The sequence below is a fragment of the Canis lupus genome, chromosome 25 (assembly GCF_003254725.2).
Source record: "Canis lupus dingo isolate Sandy chromosome 25, ASM325472v2, whole genome shotgun sequence".
Taxonomy (NCBI): Eukaryota; Metazoa; Chordata; class Mammalia; order Carnivora; family Canidae; genus Canis; species Canis lupus.
This window is the reverse complement of record NC_064267.1, coordinates 41,935,426-41,957,908: the sequence shown is the minus strand read 5'-3', so window position 1 is coordinate 41,957,908 and position 22,483 is coordinate 41,935,426. Positions and strand designations below refer to the sequence as shown.

General features: G+C 42.5%; 2 protein-coding genes across 2 annotated transcripts in view; one reads left to right on the top strand and one right to left on the bottom strand.

Annotated features, from left to right (window-relative positions):
* The window catches only part of DNER (delta/notch like EGF repeat containing), a 312,868-nt gene that overhangs the window by 176,645 nt on the left and 113,740 nt on the right, over nucleotides 1–22,483 (top strand). The window lies entirely within an intron of this gene.
* On the bottom strand, nucleotides 12,523–13,933 carry LOC112665535 (60S ribosomal protein L4-like). Its single transcript, XM_035707459.2, has one exon. The coding sequence runs from the start codon at nucleotides 13,877–13,879 to the stop codon at nucleotides 12,611–12,613; it is 1,269 nt and encodes a 422-aa protein (XP_035563352.2). The 5' UTR covers nucleotides 13,880–13,933; the 3' UTR covers nucleotides 12,523–12,610.

The window sequence follows — 22,483 nt, the reverse complement described above, 5'->3', positions numbered from 1 at the left end:
CAAATTGAGTTTTGAGTTAGATATTGTCATTTGAATTGTAGGTTTGGTGTACGGGAGCATGGGAAGGACATGGTGAATTTGGTTTTATAAACTAATGAGTCAGAAAATATTCTCTGATCTAAAGCCATCTCACCCACGGCGTGACCCAGAATGTTGTAGTAACCCCTTAAGAACAATTTTAAGCAATGTTGCTTTTTTTCCCCCCTCTCCTTTCAAAAAAGAAATAGGTCAGAATAACTTGAACCAATGGAAGCTTTGATCCCATCCTGTTGGTTGGAAAGTGTCAGTGCATTCCTCTTTAGGTTAGGAAGTAGCACCATGCCAGAGGGCAGGAGTAGATGTCATAGTCTTTTATTAATCACTTCTCCCACAGCTAATTTTTCCACCGTCATTAGTGTAAGCATAAAGGCCCTAATGAGGCTTTGCAAAAGGACTGTGACCTGGGAGGATTTTGAGAAAGTCATGGGAAGGGGGGAGGGTACGTAAGGAGGCCCATCCAAGAATCAGAGGAAGGGCATTCGCTGTATCCGTCTCAGCATCAAAATAGCAGCTGGCAAGCAAGATATGGAGCTGCTTTCGACTAGTTCTGTTCAGTGTGCAGCAGGGTTACGTCCCCATAGTCAGCCAGAGCTGTGAGGGGGTTTCTTCTATATGTAGGGAACAAAACAGAAAGAGAGGGTCAGAGTGGAACAGGGCTTGGGAAACTACTTAATGAAGCAGTGGCATTACAGAGAAAAGAAAAATTGATCCTAAGAAATTGTCCTCCGAAGGAGGGGGTGCTTTTTCTTGACTGGATAAATAGCTTATTGACAGAGCTCATTAATAATTTCTGAGCCAGAGAATAGATGCTTTGGGCTTAATGCCAAAATGAAGGTGCCTGAGATGTGTTTTTTTGCTAATAAGGGATGGGTGATCTCTCTTGCAGACTTTCCTTGCAGAAACTGCTTTGTGGACCTCTGAGAGAGAAAGGAAAGAACTTTTATGGATAATAAAAAATAGAATAATAATTATTAGAAACATATTAAGCACAGAGATCATAAATGTGAGTGCATCCCAGTTGGCGAGTTTTCAGTAGTAAAGGATAAGCCTGTCTAGAATTTCATTGACTTGGGTCTGAATTATAATTCTTGGTACTAATGTAATTAAAAAGCCAGTGCTGCCTTTCATGTTACAAAACAGAGGATGAAAAAAATAAAAATAAAAAATAAAACAGAGGATGATCCTGTCATTGCCTACGCGAAAAACAGGACAAGGTATTTGAGTTTCATGTTAAATTATTTAAAGAAATAATTGTAAATTTACATCCTAAAGGATAGATGTTTCATCATGTTTCTGTTTGGCATCAGCATTTTCCAGAAGGTTGAAATGTATCTCCTCCTGCTAGCAGATACTTGTAGATGCCTTGTTGTTGGCATCCCAAATATATCAGGGTGAGGATTATATCACTGGTGACATTTTCAGGGTCAAAGGATAGAGAATGGAAGGTGATTTTTAAAAATATTATAAAAAATAAAAAAATTATATTTATTTATTTGAGAGAGAGAGGGAGAGAGTGCACATGCACACCAACACACACACATACACACACACACAGGAGGGGCAGAGAGAGAAGCAGACTCCCCACTGAGCAGGGAGCCTGACATAGGGCTCCATCCCAGGACCTTGGGATCATGACCTGAGCTGAAGGCAGACACTCAACCACTGAGCCACCCAGGTGCCCCTAATATCTACTTTCTTAGCAACTTTTAAATATTCGATACTGTATTAACTATAGTCATCATGCTGTACATTAGATCCACAAGAATCATAAGTTTCCGATTGTATGATGTTCCAGGAATAGGCTTTTTTTTTTTTTTTTTTCAGGCCCCAAGTTGTGCACTCCATTGGCTCTAACTCATGGTCTTTACCAAGAGGAGAGATACTCATTTCATAACTCTATATCAGAGACAGAGAACTAGCACTCTTAGATTTTTAATTGACCACTTTTAAAACGCAAAAATAAGCCTGACTCGGTTTTTATGCCCAAGAGAAGAAAATCATCACTCTGGAGCTTGGTGTGCATGTGTTTCTCTCCCTAAGACACTTATCTTCTTGTCCTACTTTACAGACCATAAGTCAGCGAGCTGAGCCTGAACCTCCAGGAATGAGGCTGCTCCCTGGCTGTGCCTGCTTAGGGCATCCTCTGGGGCGGCACATTGCCACCCCTCTTCAGCGATCTGAAACCGTCCGCTGTGCTTGCTCACAGCAAAAGGAATGTATCCCAATATTATCTTGGATATTCATTTATTTTTTCACATTCTTTGTTTCCTCCCTCGTCATGAGCACCTCTATATGTCAGGCACAGGGCTTGACTAACAAAACAAGGTTGAAGGGCAGTGCGAGGGTCCCTGCTTTCCCTGGTGTCGAAAGTCAGAAAATTGTCTTTGGAAATCACTGACTTGACCCTTCCATGATGCTCAAATCTTCCCTGAAACACCAACCACCTCAACCTCCTGAGCCTCTAATTAAATATCTAGCCAGTGCGCATTTGAGGCAGGTCGCTACTCCTTTTAGATTTGGGGGGTGGGTGGGAGGAAGCCACCCTCTTTGTTTCCTCTCCATGATTTTCTGTTCTGGGCACCTGCTCCAAGTAGAGCTTTAGTATAATTGGACTCATCCTCTCCTGAAGTCTGAGATTAGAGGGTTAGTTTGATTATGAAATTTGCCCCATTCCTCTGTGACATCCTCTAAAGGTTTTCAGAATCAATTCTGGCTTTGCAGCTAATCCTTCTGAGTTGTGGAGTATTAGGTGGATTCAGAAGGAAAGTCCTGTGTTAGGGGATAGTAGGGTACAACTTCCCCAGACTGAAAGGACATGCCAGCAGGCTCTGGGCCTGGGACTAATGTCTTCATGGCAGACAGAGTTCAGGGGGGGTTCTTCATGGTGTTAGTGGAGATTTCCTGGTCCTTTTGTCCAAAAAATAGCTCCTTGCTGGCCTTCTTCAGAGCTTGGCTCCATTTTCTGCCAGCTGAGTTGCAGACTCGTTGGTGGATTTGTCCACCAGATGCAGTTTGTGTTTTTATTTACAAAACAGTGCGGCTTCACCTAACCCAGTGGTTTTTGACTTTTCGGTCTTAAGATTCCGTTAGAGTCTTCGAAAATACTGAGGACCCCAGAGAGCTTTTGCTTATTGCGTTATACCTATTGGTATTTATCACATTAAGTCAAAACTGAGGAATTTAAAAATATTATTTCATTTAATTAACAAACCCATCATTGCATGGTAACATAAATTAACACCTTTTAAATAAAAAGTAACTATATTTTTCTTTTTTTTTTTAAAGAAATTATTTATTTATTTGTGAGAGAGAGACAGAGAGAGCATGAAGGGAGGGAGGGGCCGAAGGAGAGGGAGAAAAGCAGGCTCCTTGCTAAGCAGGGAACCCAACGGAGGGGGGGGCTCGATCCCAGATCCAGGACCCTGGGATCATGGCCTGAGCCAAAGGCAGACTCTTAACCAACTGAGCCATCCAGGTGCCCCCAAAAATGTCTATATTTTTCTTTTTTTCTTTTTTTTCTTTTTGACTATATTTTTCAAAGCAAAAAGAATTTAGTGGTGACAAGGAGAAGCACTGTTTTCATTTTAACAAGTCTCTTTAATATCTAGCTTAAAAGAGGATGGCTGGAGTTTTACATTTACTTTTCCATGCGATCTATTGCAGTGCGTTGTTTTGATTGAAGTGTATTAAGTAAATTTAGCCTCAACAGAGACTTAGTTGGAAAAAAGAGAGAAGTGTTTTAATAGCCACTTCAGATAATTTTGGATATTTTTTCTTGTAAATACTTCAAAATTTGACAAGTGGCAAATTCTTAAAGGTTAATTGAATGCGGGAATCTAAAACCACATCAATGAACTCTTGTGCTGTTCGTCATTCATTGATGTGTCTTACATTTTGGGTCTTCTACCCGGGAATGGTTTTTATAACTTCACACATTGGTCATTTGGAAAATCCTGGAGTTATACAGAGCTCCCAAATGTTGACACGTTTCATTATACAATAACAACAACAACAAAAAAAAACAAAAACAAAACTGCCTTCATGGTTAATTTTACCACCAATCTCATCAGGAAAGTCTTGAAGTATTGGGAATCGGTCAAGTTCATAACGGAAGATAGAAGTTTTCCAAAATTCTGATTTTTCCCTGAAAAGTTCAAATTTATCCAGGATAACAAAAACTATTACTTGTTTTCCTTGACATGACAGGGTCACTTCATTCATTTTAAGAGAGAATATCTGCTGAAGAGCCAAGTCTGAATAACTCTAGTTTGTCATTCATTGTTTCGAGGAAGAAAAGATGTTCTGTGAAAAGTGGGCTAGTTCACGACTCACACAAGGTGGTGGTGTGTTTCCTTGAAGCCAGCCCCTGACCTTGGGTGTCCAGCGGGAGCGCTTTATATGTACCTCCTGTTTTGTTACGGAGAACGTCAAAAAGATGTGCACTCGAGGGTTGAGATTTCATAAAATGTTAATTTTTTTACATCTTCATCAAGGACATTCTAAGTGAAACTGGCATTTCTCCCCCCTGCAAATGCTTGATGACAGCGAAGAGGTTTGATTGCTACCACAAAGTCTCTGCTTTGATTTGTGTGAAGGCACGAACAGTTTTTCTCACCTTTGTTTTGCATCTTTAGCACCATTTTTAGCAGAGTGAAAAAGACACATCACATTTTAATATTATTATAAGATAGCTTTGGCCTCGGAGATCCCCTGAAAGGGTCTCAGGCCCTTCCCCTCAGAGGTCCGGGAAGCCCTGTCCTGGTCCAGGCCTGGCCTTGAACCTTTTTCTCTGGACTCTCTTTACTTTCTGCCCCTTTAACCTATTTTTCTGACCACCTTCAGGTTAGCTGTGAAAGGTCAAGTTTTTCTGTCTGGGACCTTGAAAACCACTTTCTGACTTTTCTCTTTCCCCTGGGGTGATTCTCTGAATGGCTTCTTTGTAACAGCTTCAGGGTCACTTTGCTGAAGGCCAGTTTGACCAACCCTCATTTTTATCTGTCCCTTGACCCTCACCCCCAGGGTCTCAGACCCTTTCCACCCACACCCACGCCCACCCTGAGATCAGTAGCCCACTGCCCGCTGGGGTCCCCAAGCAGAGGCCCTTCCCTTGCCTCTTTGTCCAGTTCTCCTTCCCTACCAGCCTCCACAAAAGAGCCAAATCAAAAACCGAGCATTTCCTAAAATCCTGCTCAAAAGGTAAAATGAAAGCAGGCCAGTTATAATCACAGAAATCCAAAATGGTTCAAATCAGCCTTGCTGTTCACCATTGTTGCAAGCTCCTTGGGTAGTAAACAATAACAAGAAAATAGAGCAGATTGCTTTTCAGGAAATCAGCCTGCTTTCCTGGGAGAATGGCAAAAATTCACTCTAGGATCTTGCTGGACGGGGACAGCACTGGTGTGGGGAGGCAGGGGAAGCAGGGAAGAGCGTGGCTAAGCCATGTGCCTTGCCTTTTTGGTAAACTTGGCACAGAAGGGAGGGACAGAGGAGGACTGCGCTCCAAGTGGGACATTGAATCAAAGGAAGAGTTTTTGCATCTAGAACTAAGGATGGATTGCATGGAGGCAGGACAAGGAGGCTGGCAGATGAGGCAGGGGGTAGGTGGGGGAGCTAATTAACGGATGAAGATCCAAGGGGGGTTAGAATCAGGGCAGGTGCAAGAGGGCTTCAGAAAAAGGGCGGAAAGCTTCCTTCTCTGATGTCAGGCACAGGGGGTGATAGCATTTGTCAAACAATTCTTTTTTTTTTTTTTTATTGAGATGAAATTCATATGATACAGAATTAACCATTGTCAGGTGAATGACTCGAGCATTTAGTTCACTTACAATGAGGTACAGCAGCACCTGTGAAAGGTGGACTGAAATGGGGGCAACGAATATCCAGGGGTTTTGAAATGGAACTGGGAGACCATTAAGGAGGTGGGTCTGCTGCACGTCCTCACCGGTGGAAACAGGAACTTTTGAACTGGTCTATACCGCACATATTCCCGGGACTCAGCCTTAGCACCTGCACCCTGCTACAGTAAGAGATTTTGCTTAGCGATCACCTTAGAGGCCACTTACACTTCGTTTAGATGAGTTTTCTGGCACCGCCAATGGAAATTCTTTGTAAACAACATATATGGGCATTCCCTTTTGTCTTTAAAAACCCTTGACTTTTGTTGCCTCTGTGTGTGCGTGCATGTGTGTGTGCACGCACACACAATTTGGATTGTGACCAGGATCTGCGCTCCCCAAATTGCAATTCTGAGAACCCAATTACATGCTTGTTTGAGTGTAGCTCTGACTCTTTCTCAGCTGATAGACCTTTATCTAGTTTCAGGACAGTTTGTCTCTCCAAAAGGGAATGTGTGCCCATGCAGCCATCACTTCCCGTCCCTGCCTCCAGCCCCTGGTGACAACAGGCCTGCATTCTACCTGTAGGGATTTACCTACCCTTGATATTTCTTATAAACACAATCATACAACCTGTGACCTTTGAGGACGGGCTTCTTCCACTCAGCGATGAGTCCAGTTCATCCGTGTCTTTCTCGGTGCCAATACTTCCTTTCCTGGTTGACTAATATTCCATTGGATGGCCATGCCACCATTTGTTTACCTGTTGGCTCTTGATAGATGTTGGGTTTGTTTTCAGATTTCGGCTATTGTGAGAGTGTGGCTAAGAACACGTGTGCACAAGTATTTGTTTGAGTCGCCGTTTTCGGTTCTTTGGAGTGAATACCTGAGGAACGGAGTCTCTGGGTCATATGGTAACTGTGGTCAAGGCAGAAGCAGGCCTGGGCTTCCTGCTCAATCCCAGGTCATCCTTTGTCAGCCTGGTTTATTCCTAGGGAACCTAAGGTGAAGAAGTTTAGAGGCGATGGTCCCCTGACACTGCCTTGATTGACAACTGGCCAGGAAGCTACCTCCTGCATGATGAAGGAGCAGGATGGGCATCACCCCAGCACCTGTCATGGGCCATCATGTGGGCTTCTTCCTGCAGATGGCCTTTTCTTTGTCCTCCAAGAATGACCCCGAGAACACTGGCCCAGACCTGCAGGTCTGTTACTCATCAGCAACAGTGAACTCACTCGGTACTCACCTTCCTTTCACGTCATGGGCATTGGAGGCTAAGGCCAACATTTAATTGAGCCACAGGCATTAGTCTTTCCCACGTTCATGCTGGAGGAGAATTTCTAGTTTACTAATTCTGGTCAAACAGGATATTTCCAAGTCGATAAGGGGCAGAGGAGCTGGCTTCAGAAGGGATGGAGAAAGCTCTCCCTGGAATCCAGCAGCTGCTCAGTAATGGACACATGGAAGGGAGTTATCACAGGCCCCCAGAAGCATCACCATGAAGGCAAGGACCCTCCTCTAGATGACTGTGCTTAGCTTATGCATGATTCTGGGCAGAAAATTCAAGCCATGTCTTAACCCTAAATAGGGGTGACTATATGATATATGCAGGGGAATCTCATGTTGGGCTTGGGTGTGGAGGGAAGGGCGCAGAGGATGCTGGGGTGACAGACTTCTAGGAGTGCATGGAGGTGCTGGAGAACGTGGAATGTTAGTTTTCCAGAATATAAAGGTCATTTGTTATGTAGGACACCATAACTGTCATTTTTACATCTTGTTTTTGTACTCACAACATTTTGGCAGGAAATGGTGGGAAAATGAAGCAGGTGAACACAGGAAATGCTGGTAGCAGCTTACATGGTACCATGTATACATTCCATAAATAGTTATACATGTGTGTTTAGCCCTACATCTATAGAAAAACTTAATTATTATTTTTTTATTTATACTTATATTTATAGTTATTATTTTTTCATTGTAGTTCAATAACTGCTTTCCTAACTTCACTATAGTGATTCTGGCTTTTCTTTCCTGCTGGCTTTTTTTTTCATTTCTTTACATGCTTTCTTCACCACATTTTATCTGTGTCCTTTTTTTTTTTTTAAGATTTTATTTATATTTATTCATGTGAGACAGAAAGAGAGAGAGAGAGAGAGAGTCAGAGACACAGGCAGGCAGAAGGAGAAGCAGGCTCCATGCAGGGAGCCTGATGTGGGACTTGATCTTGGGTCTCCAGGATCACGCCGTAGGCTGAAGGTGGTGCTAAACCACTGAGCCACCCGGGCTGCCCTATCTGTGTCCTTTTTCCTTGTCATTATCCAGTCTCAGTTTAAATTTGTACCTACTTAAGAGCTGGTGAGCAAAGTACCACAGGTGATCACTATCCAATGGTGTTCAGGGACAGAGAATCGAACAAAGTCACATAAATCAAGCAAATTAACACCAGGGACATTAAAGTTCAGTAGAAACTGAAATATGGAAAGAATGAGTTATGGGTCATGAAAACACCAGGTGAAGTGATGATGCAGCCACCTGCTGAAGAAGTTTGTAGGGGTCTGGAATGGAAAGAACCTTTGCAAATGAGCAGCAAAGGTCATGGTTGGTTTGAACTTGGATGAGGTGAAGGCTGAGGCTACCCCATTGGCCAAGGTCACAGACAGTGGGCACTCCTACTGGAATCAGACCTACTTCTCCCCAAGCTTGAATTATTTTCGTTGATTTTTTTCAACCAAAGCTTGCTGCTCTATTTTGGGGGTTTCTTTACACATGGAAGATTTGGGGGATTAAAAAAAGGTACTATGTTGTGATATGTAAAATCAGAAGCAGCTGCCAGATTTGACTTTTGCCTGCAGGGCTTTCTCAGATTGCTAAAATAAATACAAATGTAAGAAGTATGGGCTTCCATATTTAGATTAGTATAATATGTATTTTTAAAGATTTTATTTACCTATTTGACAAAGAGAGAAAGAGAGAGAGCACCAGCAGGGGGAACAGCAGAGGGAGAGGGAGAAGCAGACTCCCCACTGAGCAGGGAGCCCAAAGCAGGGCTCCATCCCAGGACCCTGGGATCATGACCTGAACTAAAGGCAGACGGTTAACTGACTGAGCCACCCAGATGCCCCTAGATTAGAACAATATCATACTTCCATTTTCTACTGAAAGAACAATTCATTTTACAATTTAATTAAATATACTCCATTAAATTCAGCTTGGTGGAAAATCACAGGATGGAGACATCAGTTGCATTGCCATATCCTGGGAGAAAGGATCCTGCAACTCACCACGGCCCTGTAACACGGGCATTTTCTTCACCCAAATTATTGGATGAGGGTATAGAGACTCTCAGGAATTAACTTAAAGATTTCAGTAAGGGCTGCAATTTCAAAATTTTAGAGTACTTGCAAAGGCACTAACTAAAATTTAGCTTCATGTAGATCAGTGGAGAGCACAAGAAGCCATCATTTTTGTCATCTAGCTGGAGAGAGAATTCAAGGCTACAGCAAATACCCATGTGTTTAAAGAGAGCGGTTTCCTGTCCTTGGTCCAATGTCAGTGTGGACTTCCATGTTTGTATAGACCATTCTGATAAAGTATGAGGTTTCATGGCTCTGTGGCAGCCAGTGGACATGGAGGCAGATTGAGGATCAAGGTCTGACTCTGGTATTTACTGATTCTGAGTTGCTTAATTCCCTGGAGCCTTAAAATCACAACGATGTGCAACTAGCACCTGTGAAAGCCAGGGGTTTTTCAACGGAGCCGGGAGGCCCATTCAGGAGATGGGCCTTATCCTGATGATGGGAATGATGACAATGTCCATGTCACAGGACTGAGGCACGTGCAAGATCTGGGATTAGCACAGATTCCATACAGATGCTGGAAAACATCTTACTGGAATTTGACGTGAGATCATTTATGCAGAAGCATTTTGTAGAGTCCTTTACAAATAAAAGGTGGCACATATGATACCTAAACCAATAAAAATGGCATTTGTTGCCTCCATCAACAGCCACCTTCCTGTGGCCCTTGTAGCACTTGGCACTCCAACTCTGTTGTCCTTGGAAATATCTGCTTCCACTCATCCTCCTTTGAACTACCCAGGAATGCTTCTGGCCCACAAAACTGATTTTAATTGACTATAGTGGAAATCATTGGGGGCTAGACTCATGTATAATTTCCTTCTCAGAATTCCAATTTTAAAGGGTAATTGTTGGGAGAAAGTTGTTGCTAGAATTTCTGGATCCAAGTGACTAGCATGTACCCTGTGCACTAACATTTTTTTGTTTCGTGTTATTTTTAAGACCTATGCTATGACAGGAGTTGGCACCTTTGGCCACAGATAAAAGGGAGATTGGCTGTTTGCCTTACTTCTTACCCATCCTTTTGAAGTATGGCTTAGCCACATGTATTTTTAATTCACAGTTAAAATAATAAAATTGTTGACAAATATCGCTTTTAGCCAGAAATATTCATGAATATGCAATTGTTCCCCAAAGAAGACCTTGTTAAAAGGGTCTTCTAAAAAATAAGGAAAACCGTAGTTATCAGCCAGCAGTAGTGAGAAGAGATAAATGTATTTTAAAATTTTTTATTATGGGGATCCCTGGGTGGCGCAGCGGTTTGGCGCCTGCCTTTGGCCCAGGGCGCCATCCTGGAGACCCGGGATCGAATCCCACATCGGGCTCCGGGTGCATGGAGCTTGCTTCTCCCTCTGCCTGTGTCTCTGCCTCTCTCTCTCTCTCTCTCTCTCTCTCTGTGACTATCATAAATAAAAAATAATAATAATAAAAAAATAAAAAAAATTTTATTATGAAGATATTTACTTCTGAACTGAAAAATCTTGATTTTTTTAGAATGCTTTTGAAAGATAAAAGTAACTTGACCTTAGTTTAGTCTAGTTGCCCATGCTGTTGGATGGAAGGCAGTGGGCTGGGCAGGAGGCGGGGTGGGTGCTGCACTGGTATAAGATTCAAGGATGTCTAGGGAGGTCCTTTCATCCCCGATTTTCTTGACACAGCCTGGAGGGATGCCTGGAAATCTGTTATTTGAGCTTAATTCCTGTGTAATAAAGACCTGATTTCCTATTTAAATGCAAATATCCCTAACATGGAATCACACTAAGGTTTTATCTATCATTAAAACTGGAGCAAGTTAGTTTAGTGAGGGGTTGGTTTTAGCAGGAGAGAGAATAGTAGATAATTCTAGGTGTTGAATATGAGAACGGGGAGCTGGGTTTGAGGAGGTGAGATTTGTTAGCAAATCTGAGCCCCATGTTTGGTTTTTGTTTCTCCCCAGTTTAGAAACAGGGGAGGCTGGCGTCATTTGAGCCAATTGTCTGAGACCGATGTTATGCTAAATACACAACTATCTTTATTTTGGAGAAGCCTGAGAAGCTCTAGAAGCACTCATCTGATGACATACATGACTTGGAGCCCTGTTCCACAGCAAAAGATCGTTTATGCATCTCTCAGAGAAGATAGGAATTTGGTCTTTTTTTTTTTTTTTTTCTTTTCAACATGAGCATCTAAAAATTATAATCAGGTAACATTATTTGTGACTTGTTCCTACATTGAGAAGAGTCTTGTAGGGCAGCCACATGATAAAGGGTATTGACCGGTATCAGAGCCTGTACCCATGAGAGAGGGAGAGACCTTGATGGTTTTTTTTTTCCCAGCACTTACATGGATCTATGCTAAGCCCAAAGACTTGCACTTCCCCCAGCCCTGTGACATGGACCTTTCATCATCCCCATCTGATGATGGAGATACTGAGACTCTGGGGAATTAAGTATGAATTTTCTTTTGTTCTGCAAAAAGAAGCTAAATCCAACATTCTACTCTAAGACTCATACATACGTTAGAAAAAGAAACTACCAGCCTCAGAATGGTCAAAATATGATACATTAACCAAGAAACTTTGAAAGGAAGATATGAGCAGTGTTCATATTCCCATATTTGAAATCTGTATGTAGATTTTTCTTTCTTACTCAGCTTTGGAGGATTCAACTATTACATGGAAGAGATCATTCCATGTGAATATTATAGATTAATGAAAATTGTTTGAAAGCAATCAAGATTCATCTTGCCTGTGAACTTAAGTAATTCTTTTGCCACCGTGAGTTAGATATTTTGATGAGCTTCTTCTGGAAATTATTAGAATGATTCTTTTCTAATTATCTTGGAGAAACACATTTATTAGATATAAACTGCCTTTGGTTCAGTATTAAAATGATGAAAGCAGCAAATGTTTGATGAGATAAGATTTAATTAAAATGAAGGATAGGACCTCCCCACCTTTGCTGGTTTTTACTTCAGTCTGTGTGTATGTAAATTCAATAAAGTAGGAAATGCAGTCGTTAGATCAGGGACTCTGCATAAAATCTTTGACAATAAAATGAAAAGATAGTGTTTTTTTTTTTTTTTTTTCCTCTCTGGATGCTGAGGAAATGTTTTTAGTCAAGTTCTATGGTCTCAGGGATTATATAATCAAGATAAAACTTTTGGAATTTGGACAATGATACCTATATTCCAGATTCACGCGTACATTCTTACTTCAATAGGAGAGCTAAGGGCTGAAAAATTGCTTTCAACTTCCATAAGAAAGGCTGAACTGATTTCCTTGTATCAACTCTGCTGTGTTTTGCTTCTTTCTTTTTTTTTTTTTTGTCTTTGATCAGGTCTTTATTTAAAATTAGCTGTCCAAAATGATTTGAGTTTTATGGAATAAACAAATATAAGTTTTTAGGCAGCAGGCTTCTTCTCTTCCGTGGTAGGTTTCTTTTCTGCAGGTTTCTTGTCAGCTGCTGGTTTCTTGGTAGCTGCAGCCTTTTTTCCTACCACAGGTTTCTTCGGCTTTTTCACACCAACAGTTTTCTTTCCTTTCTTCCCTACCGTGGGCTTCTTGCCTGGAACCCCCTTCTCCTCCGATTTGGCTTCTAAGGCTGCTGCCGCCTTATCCATCTGGAGTTTGTGATTCTTGGCCTGGCGAAGAATGGTGTTCCGGCGCATGGTCTTTGCATACGGGTTTAGCTTCAACATGATTCTTAGGTTCTTCAGTGGATTCTTCTTCAGGACTCTACGATGAATCTTCTTGCGTGGTGCTCGGAGGGCTCTTTGGATCTCTGGGCTTTTCAAGATTCTGCTGAGGTCTGTATTAAGCATCTTATGCATGGGAAGGTTGTAGTTACTCTTGAGGGAGGCAGCCTTACGCCAAGTGCCATACAGATCATCTAACTTGCGGAAAGCACTTTCAGTCCAAATGCAGAAACGTCCCACATGCCCACCAGGAGCAAGTTTCAGAATGTTCAGCTTGCTTACATTAAGTAAAGTAATTCCAGGGATGTTTCTGAAGGCCTTGATGATACCGTTGTCTTCATTGTAGATGATGCAGGGTCCCCTGCGCTGGATACGACGACGGTTTCTCATTTTGCCTTTGCCAGCTCTCATTCGCTGAGAGGCATAGACCTTCTTGATATCATTCCAGGCTTTAAGTTTCTTAAGAAGCAAAACCGCCTCTTTGGTCTTCTTGTAGCCTTCAACTTTATCTTCAACCACCAAAGGAAGTTCAGGAACTTCCTCAATACGATGACCTTTAGACATGACCAGTGCTGGTAAGGCTGAGGCAGCCAGGGCAGAGCAGATGGCGTATCGCTTTTGTGTTGTGTTCACTCTGCGGTGCCAACGGCACCAGGTTTTGGTTGGTGCAAACATGCGGCCTCCACGACACATATTTCCAAAAGCACCCTGGCCAGAACGGTGAGTCCCACCGCCTCGAACTCGGGGAATTCGAGCCACGGCTCTGCCAGTACCCCAAGATTCAGCACTGGTTTGATGACCTGCTAATTCACTGACAGCATATGGCTGTCTGTTGCTTTTGCGCAAGTTGGTGTGAACAAAGTTCACAATATCGGGTCGAATGGGAGCCTTAAACACAGCAGGCAAGGTAACATTTTTGCCGGATGATTCCCCCTTTTCGTAGTACACAGATATCAACGGACGAGCACACGCCATCGCGGGGAGAGGAGAGGGCCACGCTCCTCTCAACCCGGCGGCTCCTACAGGAAAAGCTGTTTTGCTTATTTCTTCACCATATCCGTCTTGGATTGGATTTGAGCCTATCCACAAAAGTACATAAACTACAAAACAGCCTATTGAGGAGGAACCCAGGTGTGAAGACAGAGGCAAAGAAGAACTATAAGTCCAGGGGGAGAATAAAGCTAGGTTAGTTGTAAATGTACAGAGGAAGACCCTCATCCTGCTAAAGATTGGAATTGGGGCACACACATACTGGTTAGCCATGGCCCATGAATGAAACTGACCACATATGTGAGAAGTCCAGTGGGGATGAGGAGAAACAGGGAACCGGGAAGGGGAAGGAGAGAAGAAAGAAGAACCATGCACCAGAGTGTGTCTGTTAAGGTGGGCATCACACAGGTGGACTGTCTCCCCATGTCTAGATTTTGAGTGTCAGATGGTGACAAGGGTCTTGAGTCTTCCATGGCTCATCCCTGAAAGGACAAAAGCTGCCACTCAGGACTGACCTCAGCATAGACTGGGAGCAATCAGAGTGTTTGAAACAGTCAGGGTAGGGAACAGAGGTTCTCTATAAGGGATCAAGTATAGTACCTTTTACATGGGCCAGGTATAGGCAGCTCCTGTGTGGTTTCCACATGCATTTGAGCACTTGACCTTCCCAAAACTGGTGAAGGGTCAGTGTGATCCTAATGGGAAAAGAGAGACTGGGCCTTTTGATGGTCTTACCAAAGCCTGATTTTTAATCTCTGCCCATATCCTGATTGATAAATCTAGTGATTTGATTTGTTGATTTTCATTGCCTGACTCAGACAAGAACCGGGAAGAGGAAGAAGCTACTTCTTCTTCCTGTGTCACTGGTAACAGTCGTTTTATTTGTAAGTGGCTGTGCCAAACCCCTTTGCTCTTGGGTTGGTGTTCTTGTTTGTTGTATCATTTCTACAGTGAAAATGTAAAGATCTTTCAACAGTTAAGTTTTAAAATCATAATGTAAATAGTAGCATCTTTGGATTATAGCATATCTCCTTTTGTTTTCTCCTATATTGAAGTGAGGCCTAACAGGGGAAAAATAATGTAAATAAGTAAATTAATTAATTAACTTACTTGCCCAGGGTTAAAGAGGTAGAAGAACCAGGAGTAGGCTCTCAGCAAGCAATGTAGTGTTTTCTCTTTCCATACTACCTGGTTGTCTGTGGTTTCCTTTTTTTTTTTTTTTTTTTAAGATTTTATGTATGTACATATGTATGTAGGTATGTATTTAATAGTGTGAGCAGTGAGAGGGGCAGAGGGAGAGAGAGAGAATCTCAGTCTCCTCGCTGAGTGTGGATCCTGATTCAAGGCTCAATCTCAGGACCCTGAGATCATGACCTGAGCCAAAACCAGGACTTTCATGATTAACCCACTGAGCCACCCAGGTGCCTCATCTAAGCTTTACTTTTTTCTTTTTTTTTTCTAACCTTTACTTTTAATGTAGTTTCTTTAAATAGAGGGCAGATCCTAGAATCAGATGACCTGGGCTCAAATTTCAACTCTTCAATTTATTAGCCAGCAGACTTTGGTCAATTTACTCAGCCTCTCTGTGCCTCAGTTTCCTCAAATATAACAGGGGATAACAGTAACAATGAGGATAACTGCATTTTGCAAAGCCCTCATAATAGTGCCTGGTGTGTATCAAGTGCTCAGTATATGTGCACGATGGAGGTGGTAATGATGATGACAGGGACATAGATTTATTTCTCTAGCTTGTCAATTCCTGGAGCACATGAATTATGTCTTAAATGTCTCTGTGTGTGCATTACCAACCTCTCCAGACAGCGATTGTTTGATGAATAATGTGTGTCCTGTAGGATAATGACTTCAATACAGTCAGCAGCAAATATTTGTGAAAAACTGAAAGCAGCCTTTGACAAAGATTGCTCTGAAAACAGTTGGAGGAATAAACCAGAGAGGAGATGTGTTCTATTCTGGGCTGACCTGGATCCCTGGAAAACTCACATGTTGACGTCCTTACCCCTCGTACCTATGAATATGACGGTATTGGGAGATTGGGCCTTTAGAGACAATCAGGGGCACCTGATTGGCTTAGCTGGTTGAGCATCTGACTCTTGCTTTGGGCCCAGGTCATGATCTCAGGGTCATGAAATTGAGCCCCACATTGGGCTCTGCTCAGTGCAGAGTCTTCTTGAGATTCTCTCTCTCTCCTTTTGCCCCTCCCCTGCTCATACTCACTCTCTAAATAAGTAAATAAGTAAGTAAGTAAATAAATAAATAAAATCTTTAAAGAAAAGAGACAATCAAGGTGAGACAAGGTCATATGGGTCGTATGGGTGGGGCTCTCATCCAATGCTATTGGGGTCCTTACAAGAAGAAGAGTTTAGAAAAAAAAGAAGAGTTTAGGACACAGACGTTCCCAAAGGAAAAGGTTTGTGGAGACACAGGGAGAAGGTAGCCATCCATACGCCAGGGAGAGAGGCCTCCAAAGAAACCAAACCTGAGTCTTGATTTTCCCCATCTTTAGAAGTGAGAGATCGTAGATTTCTGTTGTTTGAGCCACCCAGTCTGTGGTCCTGTGTTATGGCAGCCCTCGGACATGAACAGGGTAGGAAAGGAACCCATGAGGTGGTTAGGGAGGTGTGCCATCACTTGTAGGAGTAGAGTGATAGTGGGGATTTGTGGCCTCCCTGGGACTGAAACTGAGGCATGTCAGATCTGAGATTTCAAGAGGCCTTTGGAGGCCACCTCCTCCAAATTCCCTGAATGGTATTTGAGCCCCACCCCCCATACTTTGTAACTCAATTCCTTGCATTTCCGATTATCTTAAATTGTAAGAAATATCTTTGCAAGGAGACTAAATCCGCCTCCCACTGCTTCTGATATGTGACCTTGGGCAAGCTACTTAAAATCTGAACTGTTTCTTCATTAGTAAGATAGAAAAATCATTCTGATCTTGCATAACTGTTGAGAGGATTAAGTAGATGTTCAGCATGCTACTTGGCTATGGTGTGGTCTTTCTTCAATAAATAGTGGTTGGGTACCCTGACCTGACCTGACCTGTCCCCCATTGGCTTCTAATCTTTAGAAGAAGTTACCACTGGTTCATCATCTTTGCTTTACACTTAAAAATGTAACCCAAAGTGGGTTTTCCATCTGAGGTGGCTTGAGCAAACTGGTAGGAAAGATCTTTATTCTTCAATGAGTCCTTCTCATCAATAATTTATACATGAAAGTGTTCATTTTATTAAAGCTTTTTCTTTACCATTTTCTTTTCATGTAGCAAAGGAAATAACTAGAAGACTAAATGGAATTTTAAAATAAGAAATTAGAATGGAATGTCATTTACTTGTGGGATCAGGCTGGTTTTTTTTTTTTTTAATTGGGTTAATTCAATAAAAGATGAATTTTCAGTGACTTTTTTTTTTGAGTCAAACTTTACTTTTGCTAATGGATTAGCACTTTTCATCAAATAAATACATAGATACTGGTGAACTGAAGATCCAGCTGATTGCATAGAAATCTTATGCCTAATTATGGCCGTGCTCAGAGTGCTGAGAACAGAGAAGTTGTCAGGATATGGTGAGAAACTGCTTTTGACCATCTCCATTCTGCCAAACCATATATGCACTTTTAGAGAGAAAGCAGTTTACAAAATTTCCTGAAAGACATTTACTTTCTTCTCCTTTGGGTAATAAGGTAAACTTCAGTGTCCTTTGGAAGGAAAGAGCAGGGCTCTCATTTATTATTGTTCCTATTTTTCAAAATTTAACATTGAAGCCAAAGAAATGAATTCTAGGAATTCATGAATGTCAAATTTTGAATTTCATGTTTAGACGATCTGCATGTTTTCTAAGCTTACTTTTTTTTTAAAATAAGCTGCTATGTTTGCAATTAATGAATTCAAACAGAAGAGTGATAGTGTGTTTAAGGTTAATGGGAAATAAGAGTAGGAGCCATAAGCAATGCAGGCATGTTGTTTAAATTACACCGTAGTGAATGAACAGTAAGACCCAGCCAAAAGACCATAATTTTAAAAAATGCAATTCATGGAGTTTCCTTTGAGGTAGTTTACTGTGTTCCCAGCAGGGGGCAAAACTTTGTCTCTGTGATTGGGCTCTGGGGGTCGTCCCGTTGTGGCCTGGGCTCAGGAAGAGGCATGTATAAGGATTTTTACATCATAATAAGAACTCTCAGATAGTCTCTTAAATTTTATACCCAAATAATCATTTCTGTCTCTTGGAATGCCAAATACGGGTTTTTAGTAAAAGGCTAAATTCCACCTGTCCACAGGCCATGCTAGGTTGGTGTTTGGACCCCTTAGTTATAGCTCACCTCTGCTGAATCAGATAAAAATGTGTGCTAGGATTACTGCTTTTGATCTAGGTTTTAGTGTCTGTCAGTGTTACAGGATTTGTGTTCCCTGTTGCCTGTGGCTCTTGGTCACACTGCTTCAAAGAATGAAGAGGTAGATCAGATGAAGAGTGGTGGGCAGCAAGGCAAAGGCTATTGAGCAAGAGTAGAAACCTCCCGGAGAGGGGAAGGGGGCCCAAGTGGGTTGCCCCCAGAGTGTCTAAGTTTAGAAGGTTTTATGAGCTCTTTTACAGAACTCTCTTAAGCAATCAGGGTGTGCTGAGTCACGCCAGTCAGGGCTTTGATCACGTATCTGTCTGCCTATTAGGTTAATGCCTCTGTGCGGATGGGTTTTTTTGGGCTGACATCTGGGGGCTTATGTCTTCACTGCCCCTTGCCCGAGATGGTGACAGATGCTTTGTGGTTAATTATCTTATTTTAGGATGTTTTACAGAAGTCATTTCTGCAAGGGCTGCAAAACAGAATGCAAGCATGGTCCTGTCTAAGCTGCAGAACAGGATGTCAGGGCTCTTTTATCTTAGCTGTCTTGAGTCCCTGTTTTCTTGCTGGGAACCCTGGCCCTGACTACCACCTACATGTCCAACTAACTCCTAGCATCAGCTATGCGATTCCAGACCCAAACAACCAGCCAGGACAAGGCCTCTGGGACCTTCATCTCCAGAGAGTCAGGGTCAGTGTGTTTTGGGGTGATGTGACAGTTCAGGCTGGAATCTGAGTGATCCTGCATTGTTGCATGTGACAGTGGGGACTCACTGCCTTCTTTTCCTAAAATCCACTTAAGACAACGTAAGCTGTCAGCAAAAGGACATGCAGAAAGCTCCTACGTGGGAAATCATCTTCCTGAACAACTGTACTTGGAGCCCATTAACTAAGGGCAGGAAGGTTACAGCGCTCTATTGCTAGGAAACAGTCTACTTCTGGCCCCTGCTGGTGTCTAGAGAACTAGGTTAGAGAGGTCTCCTGAATTCTTACCCACAGGCTCTGTAAGCAGGAATTGCCTTCCTCACAGAGGCCAGGGGCCGAGTGTGCCCTGCTTGCGACCCTAGCCTGCTGTGGAAGTTGAGAGGCAGCCAGGCCTACCTTCCCCGGGCACAGAAATGACTGAGCTTCAAGAAGTCTCCGCTTTTGAGAGGGAACTATGCTTATTTACATGGTTCATGTCCACCAGAGGGAAGGCAAGCAGTTGGCCCTCTAGAGCAAGCAGAGCTTTTCCTGGCATTTGGATATGAAATACATTTCTGGAATGGGACTTCACATAATGGGGAGACTCCGCAATGTGCACACGTTCTCTATGACATCCCTACTGTAAAAGTGATGGCAGGTTCCACGGGGAGGAGCTGGACACAGGATACTGAGTGTGGTTCTAATTTTTCAAAGTGTTATCTTTTCCTTTCTTGGGACTTTGCCCGATGCTTACAACAAAAACAACACAATTTCCTATTGGGGGAATTTTCAAATGTATGTTAAAGTGAGGGTAATTTGGCAAACCACCACGGCTTTGTCACCATCTCCAACAATGATCAGTTCATTAGCTCAGGTTTTGACCTCACAGATGTTCAACATTTAACTATAAAGAGCCCAGATGTTGTTTGGAACCAGGCTGGCCCCTGGTGGAAGTGGGAATCGGGCCAGAGAGTCCTTTAGCCAGAAGTGGCTCAAATAATCTCCTTTCTGTTTTCAGAGGTTTAGGGGCCCCTTACTCACCTTGTGGCTTGAGAATTGCCTTCCAGATTCTGTCCCAGTATCCCCTGTAGTAAGGATGTGTGGATGAAGACTGCGTCAGTAGCTATGGTGCTGTCTTAGCAAAACACAAGATCCTCAGAGATAGACAAGTAGGGGAAGAGGACCCCTTACCTGCATAGGACTCTCCTTCAAAGCTACCTTCCAGCAGCCTGTTATGAAGTCAGCTTAATTCAAGGAACACTTGAGCATCTGTTATGTATGAGTAACTAAAGTCCCACCAGACAAGTATCTCCAGTTCTGGCAAAAAGTCGTCCAAAGTTTTCAAGTCTGTTCATGAGTGATTAGGTACTTTATGTGCAAGAGATACTTTCAACCCTCAGGAAAGATATTTTTACTCTATTTTGAGACTTACTTGAATACATTTGGTATTATTCTTTAGAGTAAAAGAAATTAGAGTCAGTCAACCAAAAGGATAGTCAATGACGCCAATAAGGAAGGCAGCCAGACAGCAAGTAGGAAGTAGACCAACTACACAGTCTGGAGCAAGAACCAAAATACCACAGTTGTTGGGGTTATTTTAGAGTCAGGGTGAAGGGTGTCAGTGGTATAGAGACCATCAAGGTGTTGGTAGGCCAATATTCAGCTATGTGTGGGAAAGGTTTGCAACCCATGATACAGGCTTAAGCCCTGACCCTGCACGTGCTAGCTGGGACACCTGCCAAAATTCATCTGACGTCCCTGGTGGGTCTGTTCTTACTTCCTAAAATGGATCTGATAATAACCACCTGACAGATGTGGTGAAGATTAATGAGATAATTCAACGTACATAAGCTCTATAAACAACGAGATTTAGTGTCTAGTCAGCTGGCACTTTTGTGTTCATGCTGGTGTCACAGGGACACCAACAAGAATAAATGTATTTTCTGTGTACTTTGTTTGAGGAAGGGAGTCAGATAGAATGGATGAATTCTGACCCTGAAAGAGAGAAAGAAAGCTCCTCAGAAGATGTGTCTCTGTGGGATGATTTGTTTGTGTCGATCAGGCTCGATTGAGAAGTGACAGGTGCAGAGGATGAAACAGAAAAGGTGGAGTGGGCCAGATTGTCAAGGGCTTTGTGTGCCATGCCATGGAATTTGGACTTCCTTATCACACATTTGACTCTATATTTCATAAAGTATTGAAATATTAAGAAATACAAAAACAGAAGTCAGAGTCAGAGAAGATATGAATTGGAATGCCGACATCCAAGTTAGGAAGAAGATGCAGCCATTGAGGTCACGGAGCCTGAGGTAGCTCTTAAAGTTGAATTTCCAGTAGACTCTGAGCATACTGCAGCCAAATCAAAAAGAAGAAAAAAAAAAAAAAAGGCGGTCACATGATCTGCACTGTTCATGAGGACAAAACATCAGCTCTCATGACTAGCATACTTTTACTGGCACTTAAATGAGTGAATTTTCTTGGGCAGGACTTTATAAAGGATGCACATAATGATATATGGCCTAGGATTTTCTCACCAGCATCCTTATGGGAAACGCAATAGGAGGTCTAATGGGGTTGTTTCTTATAGGGCTCCTCTCTTCCCCTTCCTGCCTTTATTTTTCCCCATGGCATTTATCACCTCATTTACTACATTATTTGCCTATTCATTTTATTTATCGCCAGCCACCGACGCTAGATGATAATTTCTAAAGAGGCAGTCTTGTTCATTTTTATGTGTTTCCAGGTCCTAGGACAGTGCCTGGCACATAGGAGGTGCTCCATCAATATTTGTCGTATGCGTGAACAAAAGAAAGCAGGTGTGACTGCAACTTTTTAAACCTGCAACTTTTCAAACTGAGCTTCCCGCCACTCAGAAAGTTTCTTTAATGTACAAATGGAATATGCGATGTCAAGCTGTTGGGGAAAATTGAGATTCTGCATTGGGTTTTAAGATAAAATCTCGGGATCCCTGGGTGGCGCAGCGGTTTGGTGCCTGCCTTTGGCCCAGGGCGCGATCCTGGAGACCCGGGATCAAATCCCACGTCGGGCTCCCGGTGCATGGAGCCTGCTTCTCCCTCTGCCTGTGTCTCTGCCTCTCTCTCTCTCTGTGTGACTATCATAAGTAAATAAAAGTTTAAAAAAAAAAAAGATAAAATCTCTTGAGGGTTACTTTTTCGTTTTGCTTGAAAAATACTTTTACATGTAAATATGCAATAATTTTGCAAGGAAATATCTTTCTGTAACTTAGCCGAACTACGAATTTTATTTTTCAGATTTAATTATTTATTTTAGAGAGGGAGTGAAAGAGAGGGAGAGAGCATGGGGGGAGGGGGTTGGACCAGAGGAAGTCTTAAGCCAACTATGCCCTGATCCTGGAGCCTGATGGGGGGGCTCGATCCCTAGACCCTGAGGTCCAGCAAGACACTTAATCAGCTAAGCCACCCAGGTGCCCCACCTCACTAAGCTACTAATTTTAAGTAATTCCTTTTTGTCTTTTATGCTGGTTAAGTCAATTGGGCCCAAGATAGCGCTATCATAGTAGGTTAAACTTCTTAA

Bases quoted from the DNA above. Each gene is read 5' to 3' on its own strand.
- LOC112665535 (XM_035707459.2), bottom strand. From the start codon at position 13,879: ATGGCGTGTGCTCGTCCGTTGATATCTGTGTACTACGAAAAGGGGGAA.